Consider the following 13247-nt stretch of genomic DNA (forward strand, 5'->3'; position numbering starts at 1 on the left):
AGGGAGGCCTGGCGTGCTGTGATTCATGGGGTCGCAAAGAGTCGGACACGACTGAGTGACTGAACTGAACATGTCGATTACTGGAGCATAAAGAATAAAACCAGTAAACTAGTACAAGACCAGGAGTTCAAATATGTATATCAAAGATACATGCAACTAAACAGTTTTTCATTTCCCATCTGACCTTGGGGCTTTATATGGGAGAGAGGGTGAAAGTGTAAACTGCACTTGCTACTGAGAGCTTTAGAAAAATAGGTCCCTCTCACAGAGAATGTCCCATGCTCTCAGATCTATGCATGAGCGGTGGGAAAATTACTTTTTTAATTAAGTTCTTCACCCCCCCACCCCCGCAATTTTTGCAAAGTGCTTTAGCAGGCTTTCTTCTATCTCAGGCATGTGTACTCAGTTGCTCTGTCGTGTCTGAGTCTTTGTGACCCCATGCACCGTAGTCTGCCAAGCTCCTCCATTCATGGGACTACCCCAGCAAGAATAGTGGAGTAGGTTGCCATTTCCTACTCCAAGAGATCCTCCTGACCCAAGGATCGAACTCGCATCTCCTGTGGCTCCTGCATTGGCAGGCAGATTCTTTACTGCTGTGCCACCTGGGAAGCCCCCTTCTATCTCATAGCAAAGCCAAAAAGCTTTCTTTAAATTATCTGATACATGCTGAAGAGTTTATAGAACAAATTTGTAAATTCAGTGTAAGCTTAATTTCCATGGTGAAGTTGGGTTGGCTAAAACCTCAGCCATCATCAGCTTAGTTTCCTAGTGTCTCTTGGATTTGGGTCATGTCTTTTCATTTTTATAGATTTTTCTCTTACCTCTACTACCCTATGAGTTTGGGGGGAGGTGGTCTTTTCTCCCTTACAAGCTGTCACTTCCTTATTCTAATGCAGGCACTGCTTGTAACCCTTTCATTCTGTTCTGATCAGCATTCACAGCATGAAATGTGATTCTTCTATTACTTAATTCCTTCCTTTCCTCTCACTCATTTCCACTCCTATTTTCCCATCTCCTTTCATTTCGCCCTCACATATTTTTCACTTTTCCTTATCATCGTATGCTCGACATGAGAGAGCCAAATCGAACCCCACAGTTAAAAATAGTTTCTGGCATTATTTGTGATTCCTAAGATGTAGTCTCACAAATTACCTTTTCTCATCTGATTTCCATTGCACATGCTGACAGTGCTCCAATCTTGGTTTCTGATTATCCCATTACATAGTGCTTTCCCTTACATTTAGAGGAAACTTGCAAGTAATGGTTCTGTTTGGATAGCACTGCCTAGTCATCATTTACAATTTTATGGAACTGGAAAGGCCAGGAGAGGAAAGACATGGGACTCAAGTTCCTATTTAAAAGGGAAAGCATTAAATAACCATTTTGGTAATAGTTAGAATCACTACTCATCATCGTGCTACACTGGAGCCTCCTTTGTGATTGCTAAGTTGTGTCTGACTCTTTTGCTGTAGCCCGCCAGGCCCCTCTGTCTGTGGGATTTCCCAGGCAAGAATCCTGGAGTGAGTTGTTATTCCCTCCTCAAGGGGATCTTCCTGACCCAGGGATTGAACCTGCATCTCCTACATCTCCTACATTACTGCTGAGCACTGGGAAATCCCCAACATATTGGTATCATAGGACAGGATAATTGTTTTTCTTACCAAGGGGAAATGCTATGTTCTCTGTTGAGGAGTAATGCATTTAAAATTCATTCTTAAAAAGGCAAATGCAATTGCCTACACAATGTTATAATATTTCAGGAAAAACTCATCACAAATAAACGCATAGGAAGTAACCTAACAATTCACTTACTTCATTCATTGTTTTTACTATATAGTCTGTATGTATTCACACTCTGTCGTCATGCACAGCATTTATCATGTGTGTGTGTTTGCCTTGCGTATGTGTGTGTCTGTGTGTTTTAGCTATGCTCTGAAAACATCCTATAAATAGCTAAATTCGTGTAAAGCCACAATGCCCAGAATGCTGAATGATTGACTGTTAACATTGATCATTTGGTTATAGAAAAAGAAATTTCTAATACAAATAATACCATTTTTCTTATGCATTCTAAGAACCTCTTATATTCAAGAGTAAATTTTCCTTACATATATTTATTTCAATTGACCTCATAAAGTACATCTGAGAGTATAGTATACCATGTAATTGAGAGCTGGACATCTAATAGATGCTGTGTGAGATCTTTGGGGGAATGAAAAGATAATGAAATTCCTATTCTTGGTGGGAGATAATGACTGTCCTTTTTTCTCTTCTGCAAAGGCACACTATCATATTCTAGTTGATGGTCGCTATATGTTTTTTTTTTTTTTAGGTACATTAGTAATTTCAGAGAAGCCAAATATATCTTGCTTTGGGGGAATGCAGTTTAGCTCTTGGGGCCAGACTATAGCTCCTGGATTATGTTAAGCAGACTTTTCTAAAAGATAAGCTTTTCTTCCATGACTTGGATAGTTCCACATAATTTTATTCTCCTTTCCTGTTCTTGACAGGTGCATGAGGCAGTCCCATGTTACACTGAGTGCAATCAGTATTCCTGGGTTGTAGAGCACTGGTCTCCATGCAAAATCCACAATGAGCTGAGGTCCCTGCGCTGTGGAGGAGGAACGCAATCTAGGAAAATCAGGTGTGTGGCCATGGAGACATTTGGGAAATGTGACAGTGAAACTTACATATTTTTATGAAAACAACAGTGTTGCTGATCCAAGTACACTCTGATTCTCAAACTATATCTTCTGTCTTTTGCCCATCTTAAAAAAATTTATGTATTTATTTAGCTGCACCAAGTCTTTGCTGTAGCATGGGGGATCTATTTCCCTGACCAAGGCTTGAACCTAGGCCCCCTGCATTGGGAGTGTGGAGTGCTGGCCACTGGACCATCAGGGAAGTCCTTGCTCATCTTTAAGTATTCCTGAACACATAGGACCCTTGAGCTGCCATGTATATTGTGGGATTCCATCTGCACGTCAGCCACAATCCTGAACATTTCCTGCAAATGACTTCAGTGGAAAAACCAACTGCATGGAAAACCATCACATCCCTCCAATGATGCATGGCCATCACTGCAGACAAATTAGATGATTTGGACTATAATGCCAGGTCACTCTTTTGCTCTATGGTTAGTATAGCTGATGGACATTATCTTAATTTTGGATGTCAATACATTGAAAAAGTCAATTTAAACCCCCACAATTAGACTTCAGAATGTAATATGAGAATAAACTATGACCAACCTAGACAGCATATTAAAAAGCAGAGGCACTACTTTTCCAACAAAGGTCCATCTATCTAGTCAAAACTATGGTTTTTCCAGTAGTCATGTATGGATGTGAGAGTTGGACTATAAAGAAAGCTGACCACAGAAGAATTGATGCTTTTGATCTGTGGTGCTAGAGAAGACTCTTGAGAATCCCTTGGACAGCAAGGAGATCAAACCAGTCAATCGTAAAGGAAATCAGTCCTAAATACTCATTGGAAGGACTGATGCTGAAGCTGAAACTTCAAATCTTGACCTGATGTGAAGTGCCAACTCATTGGAAAAGTCCCTGATGCTGGGAAAGACTGACGGCAGGAGGAGAAGGAGTTGACAGAGGATGAGATGGTTAGATGGCATCAGTGACTTGATGGACATGAGTTTGAGCAAGCTCCAGGAGTTGGTGATGAACAGGGAAACCTGGCATGCTGCAGTCCATGGGGTCGCAAAAAGTCAGACATGGCTGAGTGACTGAACTGATTGAACCAGTGGTCCAGTGGTTAGGATTCAGCACTTTCACTGCCAAGGGCACAGTCTTAATCCTTGATCAGGGGACTAAGATCCCACAAGCTGGTTTGTGCAGCCAAAAAATAAAGAAATGATTTGGGAAGAAAGAAGGATAATTTTATTATCAAATGAGGAAAATAGCAATGAATGTTAAAGAAGAATCATAAGCCAAAATATTAACCATAAGCAATGATTTAGTATGTAAGCTCAAGAAGAAATCAACAATCGTGTAGTAATCTTTTCAGTTGCCTGAGTGTAGTATGTCATTTTGCTATATTTAGGAAGCTTCATTTCAACTTGACACACTATGCCCAAATCGGGTAACTCCCTAATGAGTTATCTTTGAGACTGAAGTCAGTTGCCAGGTCACACCTAAATTCTATGTGTTGGTCTTATTCAACACCAGTGAACTTAGTTTATTCAGTGATTCAGTATATATCCACCATTTCTGAGACTTGGTCCCGTTGTCACAAAGTCACTGGTAGACAGTTGAAAGAAATAGCCACTGGTGAAATTGCAGAGGTGCTCCTCATCACCAACCCAGGCAAAGGGCTCATAAACATATTATCTTTCTTTCCCACTGTTCACTGCCTTTTCCCCTGGGGACTGGTTGCTCAGGCTGTCACAGACTGGGCTTCTACCTCTTTTTCTTCACAATCTGTCTCTTGTGTCCTATTTTCTCACGGCTTTGAGAAATGACTGACTAGCCTAGCTTATCAGGTAGTACGTGTAAATGAGCTGTGGCATCTCTCACTCTCATCCCAGCCTGGCCTCTTAGCACTATTAAAGCAAAGTCCCACGAGAGAGAGGAAAGCTTCAAGAGAATAAATTGCTACCGGCAGAATTGTGGCAGGTTGATTGAGGAAAAACACACTTGAACAAGAGGGCCTTTAAGCCAAACCTCTCAGCTCAAATGGATGAAGCCTGGTATAATAAAAAAAAGGACAACTACCAAATATGTGTTGTGGGTTGAACTGTGTCTCCCCCCGCTAAAAAAAAATCTATGCATTGAAGTGTTAACCTGCAATGCCCGAAAATATGGCTGTATTTGGAACCCTAACCCTCAACCCAAAAATGGCAAGAGGAGGGATTTTCAAAAAAGAAAATGTAATCAGTGGTTTTAATGATTTTGAGAAGTTTACTAAAATAAGAATTGATTATTGAGTTTGGCAAAGGAGAATCTATTGATGATATCAGTTCTGTCTGGAATGATGATAAAAGTGTGGTTAAAGTAAGTCCAAGCGGTAATAAAGGAGGAGGAGGATGTGGGGATAGTGAATATAGCCATGCTTTATTTATTTACTTATTTATTTGTGTAATAAAGTTTTATTAAAGTATAAAGGAGATAGAGAAAGCTTCTGACATAGGCATCAGAAGGGGGCAGAAAGAGTACCCGCTTGTTAGTGTTAGCAATGAGTTTATATACTCTCCAATGAATCCAAAGAATGTCTGGAGGTTGTAAAGACCTCACCAGACCTACTCCCATAATTTACATTTTAAGATAACTATAGCCATGCTTTAAAGCAGTTTTGTAATGAGTTTGAATAGAAATGAAAGTGATGACCAAAGCGGGAGATATGGCAAGGACACTGATGCATATGTAATTGCAGGGGCATTTTCATTTGAGAACATCTTCAGTTTCAGTCTATGTAAGTCTTTACTTTTGTGCTTGTCAGAATCACTGGAAGACTCTTTTTTTAAATCACATGTTAAATAGATAATCCTAGAAACCTGTATTTTGGGAACCCAATGAAAGAAGGCTAATGTTGTAAACAGAATGATAGCTCCCCAAAATATTCACATTCTAACCCTTGAAATTTGTGAATATGTTATGTTAAATAGAAAAAGGGTCTTTGCAGATATGATTAGGGAAGATTGTCCTGGATCCTCTGGATGGGAACAGTTTATTCACAAGTGTCCTTAAAAACGGATGAGGGGATGGGAAAGGAAAAAAGCAAGGCACAGAGAGATACAAGGCTTTGAGGAGAGAGAAAGGAACATGAGTGGCTTCTAGACTATGAAAGAGGTTAGGAGACGATTCTGCCCTAGAGCCTCCAGGAAGGAATGTAGCTTTGCCAGACTGCTGATGTTAGTCTAGTGAGTTCCATGTTGGATTTCTATACTACAAAATTATAAAATAATAAATGTGCATTGTTTAAGTCATGAAGGTAGTGATCATTTTGTTCACTATGTTAACTTTCCTTAAATCTTATTATCAGTATGATGTTCCCATCCTTAGTTGGGCCATGTGTTCTCTAACTCAAAGAACTGTTTTATGACCCTATACAGATACTAACCCTTCAGTTACCAGCAGGGGCCGTGCTGGGGTCATCACCTAGCTCTGTGTATTGGGAAAGGGCATCTCAGAGCTTACTGCTACTGCTGCTGCTAAGTCACTTCAGTCATGTTTGACTCTGTGCGACCCCATAGACGGCAGCCCACCAGGCTCTGCCGTCTATGGGATTCTCTAGGCAAGAACACTGGAGTGGGTTGCCATTTCCTTCTCCAGTGCATGAAAGTAAAAAGTGAAAGTGAAGTCACTCAGTCATGTCTGACTCTTCGTGACCCCATGGACTGTAGCCCACCAGGCTCCTCTGTCCATGGGATTTTCCAGGCAAGAGTACTGGAGTGGGGTGCCATTGCCTTCTCCATCTCAGAGCTTAGGTACTCCTTAAACATAAACATACTTACAATAAATCCTCCAGTTTTTCTGCCTAACCTTCTTTCACATTTCCAAAGGTACTTGGTGCCACAGATTCCTGAATTTTTCATGTATTCTGATGTGTAATGGAATTACTTTTTTTGTTTTCTTTTGAAGGCTTAATGATCAGTTTTCTTTGTGTGCTAAAATACCACTAGTCCATCTATTTCCCATCGTTGCCTTTGTCCTTTCCCGTGGTTTTTGTCCTTGCAAGATAATGCCTTTCCTTCTCCCCTGGTTTTTTTTTTTTTTTTTGGTAATAAATTCCTTTGCCATTGTTTTTGTGGCATATTGGGAGCAGACAAAAACTAATGCATATGTCCAACTGGACACCATTGACCAGAAGTATTACCTCTTCTTTTTTCAGCAAAATCATAAAGGAATATCAGGTGAAGAGTGTGCAGGCAAGAAGGAAAGCAATTTTCAGCTTTTAAGTTTGCCCAGGGAAAGGCATTAAAGCCATTTAGTGGTTCCTCCTTCCAGTATTGACTATTACCACAGGAGAAATTAAAGTCTATAGATGACTCTGTACCTTGCCTCCCTACATTAGAAGACATGACTTATATCTCCTCTCTGTTTACCATTTTTTGTTAACCTGCTTTATACAGTATCTTTTTTTTTTTTATTACTTAGCACCTCATAAAGTTTATTTTGTACCAGGTCATAGACTTCGGTGCAGTTTTCCTTAATAAAAAAAAATTATAGAAAAGAAACTCCTTATGCATAGGATAATTCATTCCAGTATAGCATGATTTGTAAAAGCTAAAAGCTTTTCCAGCTAAAGCTCTCCAGCACAGCCCTCTTAAGTTGCTTATTCCTTGGCTGTGGCTTTGTATCTGAAAGTAGCAGATCAGCAAATGGCGCCATTTATCTTATCATCATTTTCATTTTCACCTTTACTTTGATCATTATCATTGGAAGAAGGAATCTTGTCCTTTTTCTTTCTTTCTTTCGGTTCTGTACCTTAGCACCCAAGAAAGGGCATGGTACAAAGTAAGCCCCTCAAAATATTTAATAAATGAATCATTATTAACAGATCACTTTGTATTCCAATACCAAACAAAAGAAGCTTATATATAGCAAGTCTTAATTAAATATTTTTGAGAAAATAATTTCAATATTAACTTTGAATTGGGATATAATATAAATGGAGAGAAATGCCCACAGCATAGGGTACAGCTCCATGAATTTTCACAATATGAACTCATCTGTGTAACCAACCCAGAGGCCAGGACACAAAGTTTTACCAGGACTACATAAGCCCTTATCAGTCAATAACCATTCCCACAGGGGTAACTGCTATTCTGTCTTCTGACACCGTAGATGAGTATTGCCTGTTAGTGTCTGTGAAGGGAACTGTACAGTCTATACTCTTTTTGTGTCCAGCTTCTTTTGTTCAGCATTGTGGTTGTGAGCTCCATTCATGCTCTTTCATGCAACAATAGTAATGAATTCTTATTACTTAATAGCATTTCCTTCAGTGAGTTTATCACAATATATTTGTTTATTTTACTGTGGCTGAATAGCTATTGTAGATATACTACTATTAATTCTACTTTGGCTAATTATAAATAGTGGTGCCATAAACATTTCCAGGCAGGTTTTTTTTTTTTTTGGGGGGGGGGGGGAATCCACGTTTCTCTTCTGTATATAAACAGAAGTGGAACTGTTGGGTTACATTGTGTTTGTATGTTTAGTTTTAATAGACATACTACCAATTAGTTTGCCAAAGAGTTTATGCTCCAACCAGCAGAGTGAGAAGAGTTACAGTTGCTCCATATTCTTGCCAACCCTCCCTATTTTCCATGTTTTTGATATAAACCATTCTGGCAGGTATATAGCAGTATAACGCTTTGGTTTTAATTTGATTAAATCAGCAGCATGATTATTTATCCCATCCCCATCAGCATTTATCTCAGAGCAACAATAATACGTGCATCAGTAGCACATGCTCAACTGCTGCATGAAAATGCTTGCATGTTGCCCTTTGGTTTATAATATGAAAATTCCTTACTGAAATGCAGAAAATACCTAAAAGAAACATATGTTCAAATGTTTTTTCAGTACTTTGCCATGACCTTAAATATATTGAACAAAAACTAGGGAACCTTAGATGCTCTGAGCTAGAAGTCCAGGAACAGTCTGAGAGAGTCATAGGAACAATGCAAGGTCTAGTTATTACAAAGTGATGAATTTATTCAGAGGAGAACGTTCAAGATTTGTTACAGTGAAAAGACCTAAGTAAATATATTGTAGATAGTTCTCTTTAGATGGAGAGTTCTTCAAAGATGAGTGTTGTCTCTAGTCTTTCCCTGCTCTGCTGAATAATGGCTCTGCCCTGAGTTACCACTCAATAAAGCCTGGTTGGGTTTCCCTTGTGGCTCAGCTGGTAAAGAATCCACCTGCAATGCGGGAGACCTGGCTTCTATCCCTGGGTTGGGAAGATCCCCTGGAGAAGGGAACAGCTACCCACGCCAGTATTCTGGCCTGGAGAATTCCATGGACTGTGTAGTCCAAGGGATCGCAAAGAGTTGGACACGACTGAGCAACTTTCACTCACTCACTCAAAGCCTGACTGACTGAAAGGTCTTTTGTTTATTTGTTTGTTTTTTGCCCTGGTTTCTCTATCAGTCTTATTTTATGTTTAATTATCTTGGAGGGGTAAGTAATTAGAATATATCATAACAATTTTAAACTCGCTCCTCACTGTTTTAAGTGTTCAAGCTATCTTATGATCTTGCATTATAGATGCATGAATGCTGCTGATGGTGAAGGGGGAGCTGTGGATAACAGCCTGTGCAACCAGGATGAGATTCCCCCAGAAACCCAGTCCTGCTCTCTTCTGTGTCCCAACGAATGTGTCATGTCTGAGTGGGGACCTTGGAGCAAATGCCCACAGGTAATTTCTCTCCCCTTGTCACTGTTCTAATCCTCCAGGACTGCCATCACTTTTGTTCTCTGCGCTTTTACAGTGCAGCTCTCCAAAGCATCCTTCTTGTAACATGGGAAAATAATCTTGCCTAAGAAAGAAAAAAAAAAAAAAAAGAATTCAGCAAGTGTGACAGAGCAATTTAAAATGCCAGTGCTTCTTCTAAGGCCTTTATTCTGGGAGTACGAACAAGGAAAAGGACCCTAAAATGGTCACACTAGGATTCAGATGTATGCCAACCATTAAAGGGGCTTCTTTGGTACCAAAATCATCCTCATTATAATCTGTTGATTCTGCTCCATTTTTCCCTGGCAGAATCAGTATGTCTTAGTACCTCATTGGGTTATTTAGCTTCTGTTAGTGATGAGTGATGATATGTTTTGCCTCGTGCTGTTTTCCCAAAGATAATGTGTTCTTTCACCATGTTCTTCTTCTTCCAAACCTGACAAAAAGTCCTTTTTTGAAAGTATAAAGCATTTGCCTTTTCCCTCTTTAAAAAAAAAAATTGGAAGTATAACAGGAGTATAGTAAAATAAATATTCTTTAAGTAGCACAGTTCAATTTAATATTCTCAGAAGATAAAGTTGGATATTTTAGACTTATGTTTCTGCTTAAAAAGCTAAAAGAGAAAATGAGGATAAGGAGCATATTATATGGCTCCAAATGTTGGGAAGGAAAGAATTAGGACACTTTGATTTCAGTGGTGATACTGATTTGTGAAGATTGTAGAAAATCTTTGTATGAAAATGGAAAACACATTTTTAATTTCATTGAAGTATAGTTGATTTAGAATGCCTCATTAATTTCTTCTGTACAGCAGAGTGACTCAGTTATGCATACATGTATCTTTTCCATATTCTTTTCCATTATGGTTTACCACAGGATACTGAATATAGCTTCCTGTACTATACAGTAGGACCTTGTTGTTTATGCATCCTATATATAATAGTTTGCCTTTCCTAATCTCAAACTCGCATCCTTTCCCTCCCCTCCCCACTGTGACAACCACAGGTCTCCTTCTCTATATCTGAGTCTGTTTATCTTTCATAGATATGTTGGTTAGTATTGTATTTTAGATTCCACATATAAGTGATATCATATGGTATTTGTCTTTCTGACTTACTTCATTTGGTATGATAATCTCTAGGTCCATCTGTGTTGATGCAAGTGGCACTATTTCACTCTTTTGAAGGCTGAGTAATATTCCATTGTATATATGTACCACATTTTATGTGTCCATTCACCTATGTACATTTATGTTGTTTCCATGCCTTGGCTACTGTAAATAGTGCTGCTGTGAACATAGGGATGCATGCATCTTTTTGAATTATAGTTTTTTTTCTGGATATATGCCCAGGAGTAAGATTGCTAGATCATTTGGCAACTGTATGTTTGGTTTTTTTGAGAAACCTCCATCCTTGTTTCCATAGTGGCTGCACCAACTTACATTCCCACAGTATAAGATGGTTGTGTTTTCTCCACACACTCTCCAGCACTTGTTACTTGTAGACCTTTCAGTAATGGCCATTCTGACTGGTGTGAGGTGGTACCTCATTGCAGTTTGATTCACATTTCTGTAATAATTATTGACATTGAGCAGCTTCTCACATGCCTATTAGCCACCTGCATGTCTTCTTTGGAGAAATATCTATTCTGCCATTTTTTGATTGGGTTGTTTGTTTCTTTGTTGTTGAATTATATGAGCTGCTTGTATATTTTGGAAATTAAGCCCTTGTTAGTCACATAATTTGCAAATATTTTCTACCATTTCGTAGGTTGTCTTCTCATTTTGTTTATGGTGTCCTTTGCTACTCAAAAGCTTTTAGGTTTCATTAGGTCCCATTCATTTGTTTTTGGTTTTGTTTCTATTGCCTTGGGATACTGAACTAAAAAACATTGGTGTGATTTATGTCAAATAATGTTTTGCCTGGAAAATATTTTTGAAATTAGTTAATATGCTATATTTGCAGTTTTTGACTATTGATTCCTTATTAATTATTGCAATTTTATCTTTGATGTTTCTGTAATTCTTTTCATGAAAGACTTTGTCCCTGTTCTTTTGTGTTTAGTCGCTTAGTTGTATCCAACTCTTTGCAACCCATGGACTTTAGCTTGCCAGACTCCTCTGGGATTTTTCAGGTGAGAATACTGGAGTGCTTTGCCAGTTCCTCCTCCAGGAGATCTTTCTAACCCAGGGATTGAACCTGTATCTCCTGTGGCTCCTTTATTGCTGGCGATTTCTTTACCTGCTGAGTCATAGGAAATCCCTTTGTTCTTTGGGGATAGGTTCATACAATGTTAAGATAAAGAGGCACCAGTTAAAGGTAACTTGTAGGAATGGAATGTCCTACCAAGTCATATATTTTGTGTGTAACTTGAATATAATAAAAATTAACATTTCATGAACACTCATTTTGTGCAAGGCACAAGTAAGAATGCTTTCCTTTAGCCTTTGCAATAATCCTACTTAAGTACATACTGTTATCAGTCCCATTGTATAGCTGAAGAAACTGATTCTCAGCAAGGCTCTTCAAGTAGCTTGCATAAGGTTTCACATTTTGTAAGTGATGGAGCAGTTAATGAGTCATCTGATGGAGCCAGTGCCTTTGATCTCACATTCTCAGCTCACTTATCTTAGAAGAATAAAGGTGGATTTAGACTCAACACTTATTTCTTTAAGATGCAACATTTGTTTCAAGAACAAAGCCAGTTACTTGAGCTATCTGTATGATTATTCCATGACTGAGGACATAAATTCACACTTTAGAAAGTGTGGCAGCATATATTCTTTTTTTTTTTTTAATTTTAAAATCTTTAATTCTTACATGCGTTCCCAAACATGAACCCCCCTCCCACCTCCCTCCCCATAACATCTCTCTGGGTCATCCTCATGCACCAGCCCCAAGCATGCTGTATCCTGCGTCAGACATAGACTGGCGATTCAATTCTTACATGATAGTATACATGTTAGAATGCCATTCTCCCAAATCATCCCACCCTCTCCCTCTCCCTCTGAGTCCAAAAGTCCATTAAACACATCTGTGTGTCTTTTTTCCTGTCTTGTATACAGGGTCGTCATTGCCATCTTCCTAAATTCCATATATATGTGTTAGTATACTGTATTGGTGTTTTTCTTTCTGGCTTACTTCACTCTGTATAATCGGCTCCAGTTTCATCCATCTCATCAGAACTGATTCAAATGAATTCTTTTTAACGGCTGAGTAATACTCCATTGTGTATATGTACCACCGCTTTCTTATCCATTCATCTGCTGATGGACATCTAGGTTGTTTCCATGTCCTGGCTATTATAAACAGTGCTGCGATGAACATTGGGGTACATGTGTCTCTTTCAATTCTGGTTTCCTCGGTGTGTATGCCCAGCAGTGGGATTGCTGGGTCATAAGGCAGTTCTATTTGCAATTTTTTAAGGAATCTCCACACTGTTCTCCATAGTGGCTGTACTAGTTTGCATTCCCACCAACAGTGTAGGAGGGTTCCCTTTTCTCCACACCCTCTCCAGCATTTATTGCTTGCAGATTTTTGGATCGCAGCCATTCTGACTGGTGTGAAGTGGTACCTCATTGTGGTTTTGATTTGCATTTCTCTAATAATGAGTGATGTTGAGCATCTTTTCATGTGTTTGTTAGCCATCCATATGTCTTCTTTGGAGAAATGTCTATTTAGTTCTTTGGCCCATTTTTTGATTGGGTCGTTTATTTTTCTGGAATTGAGCTGCATAAGTTGCTTGTATATTTTTGAGATTAGTTGTTTGTCAGTTGCTTCATTTGCTATTAATTTCTCCCATTCCGAAGGCTGCCTTTTCACCTTGCTTATATT

At 38.9% G+C, this 13247-nt stretch overlaps 1 protein-coding gene across 1 annotated transcript in view; it reads left to right on the top strand.

The window, feature by feature from the left end:
- THSD7B (thrombospondin type 1 domain containing 7B) overlaps positions 1-13247 on the top strand; it is a 1038357-nt gene that overhangs the window by 907561 nt on the left and 117549 nt on the right. Inside the window, exons 16-17 of the mRNA XM_018062396.1 lie at positions 2511-2644; positions 9228-9378. Of these exons, the coding sequence (XP_017917885.1) occupies positions 2511-2644; positions 9228-9378 (285 nt within the window). The remainder of the gene's footprint in view (positions 1-2510; positions 2645-9227; positions 9379-13247) is intronic.

Source organism: Capra hircus, chromosome 2 (genome assembly GCF_001704415.2).
Source record: "Capra hircus breed San Clemente chromosome 2, ASM170441v1, whole genome shotgun sequence".
Classification (NCBI taxonomy): Eukaryota; Metazoa; Chordata; class Mammalia; order Artiodactyla; family Bovidae; genus Capra; species Capra hircus.